General features: G+C 42.1%; 1 protein-coding gene across 1 annotated transcript; it reads right to left on the bottom strand.

Moving 5' to 3' along the window:
- Positions 1 to 307: 307 nt before the first annotated feature.
- Positions 308 to 1,617, bottom strand: LOC119423017 (E3 SUMO-protein ligase ZBED1-like). The gene is made up of 2 exons (XM_037690429.1): positions 728 to 1,617; positions 308 to 561 (listed from the first exon to the last, which is right to left on the bottom strand). Exons 1-2 carry the CDS (start codon positions 1,421 to 1,423, stop codon positions 427 to 429), a joined length of 831 nt encoding a protein of 276 aa, XP_037546357.1. The 5' UTR covers positions 1,424 to 1,617; the 3' UTR covers positions 308 to 426.
- Positions 1,618 to 6,892: the final 5,275 nt, after the last annotated feature.

Below are 6,892 nucleotides of genomic sequence, written 5' to 3'. Positions count from 1 at the left end.
TTTCAGGGGCAAAGGATCACGCTCTCTGTACCTCTTGACTTCTTCATTGGCCTGGTCCCTCACAGATCTAGATGCCGTCCTTACTTGAAAGTCTTCTCCCAACAGCTGGTCCAGGGCTGACATTTTCTTCTTTTTACAAGGAGGTTTATCATCTGAAATAGAAAACAAGTACCATATATTACTGGCTATGTTTGCCATGAAGTTTTTTAATTGACTACCATTTTATGTATAAATCTTCATTTGATGTTCAGAATTTATTTATGTAAGGACTCGTGTACATATGTAAAATATGTATCATTATCATCATCATTATTATTTAACTCTTTCTTTGCATGCAGATCCTCTTATTATAGTGAATGTGTTTTATACTGATACTATGACTGCAGCACAAGTTTAAGACAAAGTCTTCTCGTTCTTGATCACAAGTTATAAAACACACAAACCTTTATGCTCATCTTGGGTCTGGGGTACATCAATGCAGACGTCCGGATCTCCATTTGCAGGTTCACTCTGACATGGATCAGTCTGCACTGGACCTCTCTGAACTGAACCCCCCGTTACCTAGAAATAAAACATGAAATAACATTTAGTGTACAGTATGGTTAAATGCAGTGTAAAGAATCAAATAAACAGTAGTCAGAATATATCTAATGACAGCAACAAAACACACCAGACTGTAACTGAATGTACTGTAATATGTATTTTGTCAGTGTGTTGGGGGATTTACCTTGTGATGCAGGGATGCTGCTTCTGCTGATATGCTTGTGAATGTCCTCTCTGCATCATGGTTACTGAGGAAGGGCAGGGACTTAAAACGGGGGTCCAGAGCTGCTGCAGTGTGGAAGAGATGTTCAAGGCCTGTGTAGCGTTTCTCCAAGTCATTCTTGAACGCCTGCTTCATCTCTCTGATTAACACTGAGTCTTCATCTGATGGTTCAAAGTTCTTTTTAAGCTTTGCTTTTACAGGAAGAATCATTGAGAGTGTGGGTCGCTTGTCTTCAGACATGCTGGTAGTCACAAGTTTGACCGGCGCCATCAGTTTGACAATGTCTTCAATGTCGCAGAAGTCTTTGTCCTTGAGAGTATTCACCTCTTCTCCTTTTCTGAGGTCCCTGGACATGAGTGCTGCAGAAATCGCAGGATGTTGCTCAAAAAAGCGTTCAAGCATGTCATGGGAGCTATTCCACCGCGTGGATACATCTTGGATGAGTTTGTGGGAAGGCAAGGCTAGTTGTTTCTGTTTCTCTTGAAGGATTTCTGCTGCCCTCACACTACGATGAAAAAAGGCAACGGCTTTCCTCACTCTCCCCAGCAACCTTGCTACTGTGTCAACTTTAAAGGCTTTCTGTGTGGCGAGATTAATAGTGTGTGCAAAGCACATGAGGTGAGGGGTCATCTCTGCTTCCACTCCAGCTAATACCATGTTTGTGGCATTGTCTGTCACCAGGGCTGGATCTTTATCAAGAAGGTTCCAGTCAACACATGCCTGTTTTAGCAGAGCACCAATGTTTTTCCCAGTGTGGGATCCTTTGAATGCCCTGGTTTGCAACACATGCACATTTAACTTCCAGTCTGGAGAGATGTAGTGGACAGTGATGGTCACATAAGACTCAGTGGAGCATGGCGTCCAGGCATCGGTTGTAATAGCAACTCGCTCTGCATGTGCCAATTCTTTTTCAACTTGGCTCTTCACTTGGGCATACAACGCTGGCATGCATGTGTTTGTGATATGCTGCCGGGACGGAATCTTATATCTGGGCTCTAACGTATGAATCAAATCCTGAAATCCTTCCCCCTCCACTATATTGTACGGCCATAAGCCCTTAGCTATGAAACGGGTTATTGATGCCGTTATATCCTTAGCTCGTGATGAACTGTCGCCGAGTTGCCCGTAAAATTTAGTGATAACGTTACCCGTCGCTCTCTGTGTGGCAGCTGCCTGCTCCTGCTCGTTGTTATGGGGCTTGAGAAGTTCGCCATACTCCTCTCTGTGTTTTCTCGTTGCATGTTGATCAAGGTTTGTTGTGCTACCAGTGTACTTCAGAGGTGCTCTGCATAGCTTACAAATAGCGTGGTTTTTGTCGAGTTTTCCGTCCTTCTTGTAAAACCCGAAAACGTTCCACACTTTAGACTTTTGTCTGGCTGCTGTATTGAAAATCTTTCTCGGTGACCCGCTAACGCTGCTACTATTTACATCCATTCTCGTTGTCTTGGTGAGCTACGGAGCATGCGTGAGAATAGCTTCGCGGGCATTTCCGACTCTCGCGTTGTTTTATAAACGCACTGTCAACCGAGCTAGTCTCGCGATACCCGGTTCATGTCTCTTCAACCGGTTCATCTCAGCATTTGTGGCTGGTTGCTGTCGATTTATACGGCTGCTACCGACACAACCATATCGCTAGCTTGTCAAACCGGATATCCGGTCGTATCGGTTTATCTATAACAACCCTAGCAGGGGGCATAGCCACTTCAGGATCTGCAGATGGGGCATAGCCATGAGGATCCCTAGAGACTTGAGAATCCCAGAAGACGTGGGAATCTCAGAAGACTTGAGAACCTCTGGGGACGTGAGGACCTCTAAAGATGGACCAACTCAGGCAGAGAGAGTGCTTGAGGTTTGGTGGACCTGGCTTGAGTCCGTCGTCAACCTCTTTTTCTGCAACAGCTTGGAGGAGGGCAGGCAGATGGGTTATTGTCCTGGATACCCACTGAGCAATGTGGTGGTGAGGTGTCCTCTTCAACACCCATTTAGCAAAATGGTGGTGAGTCTGTAGGTGGGACCATACTTACAGACTCGGGGAGGTGACTGGGATAACCGGGGAGTGGAGAAGCAGGTGGCTGGAGAAGAGAGTGCAAGACAAATTTCTCTGTCCAAGCCTTGTCAAAAAGTTCATACATCCCCGGTTCATTGGCCAGTCCAGGATAACGGATAAACCTATTCACCAGATCTTGAATCACCACCAGTCTTACCCACGAATGAAAGGGTGTAGCCATGATGTTGGCATAATTCTTTATTATCTTATGAAGCTTTGCATACTCCATCTTGGGTGATGAGATGGGGTAGAGGTATGGCAGCTGACTCGGGACCCAAACGTCCCAGGTTTGATCCCCAGCCTTTCCTACATGTTGTGGTATCACTAAGCAAGACATCTAATCCCTAATTGCTCCCCGGGCACTTACATATCTGCCCACTGCTTCACCTGGGAGAGAACTAATTTCACCACTGTATGGGAACATACAATGATGACAACACATAGCACTTATAATTATCCGGGTGGAGCTCTGCAAGGGACAAACCTCCTGCTGGGTCTGGGTCAGGTCCACTCATTCTATTGTGATCCTCAGATTTTAGACCCGTATATAGGCAGGCAAATGAAGCAGGAGGTAAAAAAAAAAATTAAACCACAAAACAAAAAGGCTGATGAGGCAGCAAAAAACTTACACTCACGGTGCAAACAGTAACAGGGCAGACAGGTTATTAGGCAAGACAGAATCAGGATGGAACAGATCATCAGACAAGAACTAAATCAGGCAAGACAGAGGAGGACCAAGATGTCTCTGATCACAGAACAATGAGCGGACGTATATTGGTGAAGAAGAGAGGTTTCAATAAGGCAGAGGTAGGGTGACTAATGAGTGCACATGGAATGGTAGCTGATTAGAAACTGGTGTGAATGGTTAGTGACTGAGAGTCAGGCTGAAGAGTGAGTGGGGAAATGACAGAGATCACAGAGTCAAAAACAACAGGAACAGAATGACACAATAAGGAGCAGAATTAAAAAAACACAATAAGCAGAAAAGGAAGCAAAACATAAATAGAAAGAAAACAGACACAAGGACAGATCATGTCATCAAGAGCCAGCATTGGTAAGTCTGGGTCAGAGCGCCAAGGCCCCCACCTTCGGCCACTGCCCACGGAGTCATGCACTCAACTCATATGGCCCCTCCTGCAGGTTGTGGGCCCACAGGAAGGCAAACCATTTTGCTTGTCCGGGCTGTGCCCGACTGGGCCCCATGTGTAGGAACCCATTATTCAGATATTCACCGACAAGCCTCTCCCCCAGTCCTAGCTTAGGGTGGGACCCTGGTAACCCCCATTTGGGCAAAGGACACTGAGCTCTTTGTTTTGTTTTTTTGTTTGTTTGTTTGTTTTTCCCATTTTTCCATAGGTCTTCAGAATCGCTTTTTGTCTGGCCTGTCACCTAGAACCAATCTACCTTGAAGACCCTACCAGGGGTAATTATAATTACCCCTGACAGCATAGCTCCTAGGATCATTCAGGCACACAAAGTCCTCCAACACGATAAGGCAGAGATTCAAGAAGGATAAAAAATGTAAAAAACACATGTAGGCTGACCGTCTTTTTCATCCAATATAAATATAAACAGACTCCTACAAGCCAAGTGTTTAACAGAAAGTTGGATTAACTCTAGACCATATCTTTCTCTCTCTTCTATGTCAAGAAAATATATTAAAAAGAAAACAAATAAAATAAAATAATGGATGTGCTTGAGCTGTTTTTACCTAGAGTGAATACAAAATATAAAGTAACACAAATGTGAACATAATAATACTGTACAACAAGAATACAATGTGAAACACTCACTCTGAGTATTTCTGCATGAGAGTTGCATTCGGGCCTAAAAAATCCGACCCGGCCCGGCCTGAACTCGTATAACTTTTTCTGAGCCCGACCCAAAACCGACCAATTAACTGTGTTTACAGACCCAAACCTGAAAAAAAAGACATTTTTTTTAAGTAAGCCTTTCCCCTTTTGTAAGCAAATCAGTTTGACATGATTTAAAAATGTATTTCAAAAATAGGAAGATATAAGATTTCTGATTTATTAACAAGAGTCAATGGATTATTATAGTTATTATAATATTGTAGTTATTATAGTTATTGTCAGCCGCACGCATCTTCCGACGCAGCAGTTGGGTACAGTTAAACCGCAGGTGGACTTTTTTATACCATTTCAACCAGCGGGGCTCAGCAGCGTGCGTCCACTGACGCGGTGGCTGGTGAACTTCAGGTGGGTTGCTGGCAGTTAGCCATCTGGACTTCTTTGTACCTCTTTCAACTGGCCGGTCAGTGTGTGGTCAAATGGCTGGTGATGAGCCAAATTGGATCATCAGCCACCGCATCTGCTGACACAATCAAAACTCTGACACTGACCAGGCTTGCCCATCCAGCACATTATTTTGACCCGGGTTAGAAATGACAGCTCTGTTCTACTGTTAGGGAAAAATGACATGTCATATCAAATAAATAAGCAAATTGCAGATCATATGATATAATTAGTTGTCATCACGTTTTCCTCTGCTGTTTCATTACTTTGTAACTGCAGAGCTTTTTCCACACAACTGATTTAAAATCAAAAAGGCTATTTAAGCTTTTTGTGTGTTATTCTGAATCAGCCAATCATGAAGTTTGATGTTTGATGTAGTGTTTAAGTAATATTTTCCTCTGCTTTTTTATTTCCTGTTGTGGCAGATGGCAAAATTCAGTCAAGTATAATGTGTGCCTGTTTCTAGATAGGAATGGTGAACTCCTGTGCTTAATTTATTTACTGTGTACTTCTCTGTGCCCAAGCCAAGCATATTTACTGTGATGGTTTGGTACGAATGCAGATGATCTTCAAATCACACGCTGTTTTCTTGATGCCACAATTTGTAATGTTTTATTGAACTCTAGGAGTAACTGGCATATTTTTCATTTGTCATTTTTAAATACAATTTCTGACAACCATTTAGCTTTCTGAAAATATTTAAAGAGATTTTTGGTTTTGTCTAAACTCCTATTGCAAGGCATACACAGTTTTTACCAAATTTCAGAGTCTTCGTGTTCTGTATGGCTATATTCTACTTAAATACAAAACCCATAAAATAGAGTTTACAGATAATTTTTTAAACTTTCTGTCTGAACGCTTTTGGCAAAATATTTGGAAGCGCTACAGCTGGCTGATGTAGCTAATTAAGTGTACAAATTACCATATGTAAAGAAAATTAGTCTTTATGTCCATTCTGTGTGTATTGTATAACTATGCTGTGTTGAATCATAATGAGCAGATGCAGGATGACCTTGTGGCTGCTATGTGGTGGACATGGTGTGTGAATCAGTTAAAACTTTCCTTTTCAGTAGCATCTCCAACCAGAAACATTAAGAATGATTGCCAGGTGCTTATCTTCTCACCTCTGTCTGAAAAGACTGTGAAACCTGCCTTGTGATCTTTGAACATATAAATCTGAGCTGTTGAAGATTGTTAGACAACTCTGTGATCAGCCTGCGCACTGTTGTTAACATCTCCTCGCTGCGAGAGCTTAATAAAACATCAGAACTGAAGAAGTCTGATCCTCTATGTCTGAAAATTCTAACACCATATAATTCTAAGTAACTAATCATAATGAAAAACTATTAGTGGTGATTTATATCAAGACGAAAGATGCTATAAAAATATACAATTGAAGTTGTTTAAAAATATTTGCAATCTCCATTGGTCTTGACCTCTCTTTACTCTTCAATCAATGCATATGTTCTTGTAAAAATACCATTAGCACCATTTCGCCCCTATTTTATACAAAATTAAAGTCCATGATTGGTCTCCCATCTTGGTTGTAGAGGTGTTTTATTGGTTTGTCCTGTCATTTGGCGTTATGGAACTGATGTGATATCTTGGAAAGGCAGCCATGCTCTCTCACACAGAAGTTCAGATAAGAGGATGTGTGAAAAATAATCTCGCTCTTTTTCCTCAGTGGATTTCTGACCAGAAAATGCCAAATGCAGTTCAAGAATTATTATGAGCACTCTTACCTTTGACTGTGGGAATGAATGAGTAGCTAAAACATGTTTGGAGAAGGCTTTGGCACTTCCTTTGAAATAATAGATATTTCCC

This window comes from Nematolebias whitei, chromosome 16 (assembly GCF_014905685.2).
Source record: "Nematolebias whitei isolate Nwh7 chromosome 16, NemWhi1, whole genome shotgun sequence".
Lineage (NCBI taxonomy): Eukaryota > Metazoa > Chordata > Actinopteri > Cyprinodontiformes > Rivulidae > Nematolebias > Nematolebias whitei.
The sequence above is the reverse complement of the archived record's forward strand: the minus strand, read 5'-3'. Positions and strand labels throughout refer to the sequence as shown.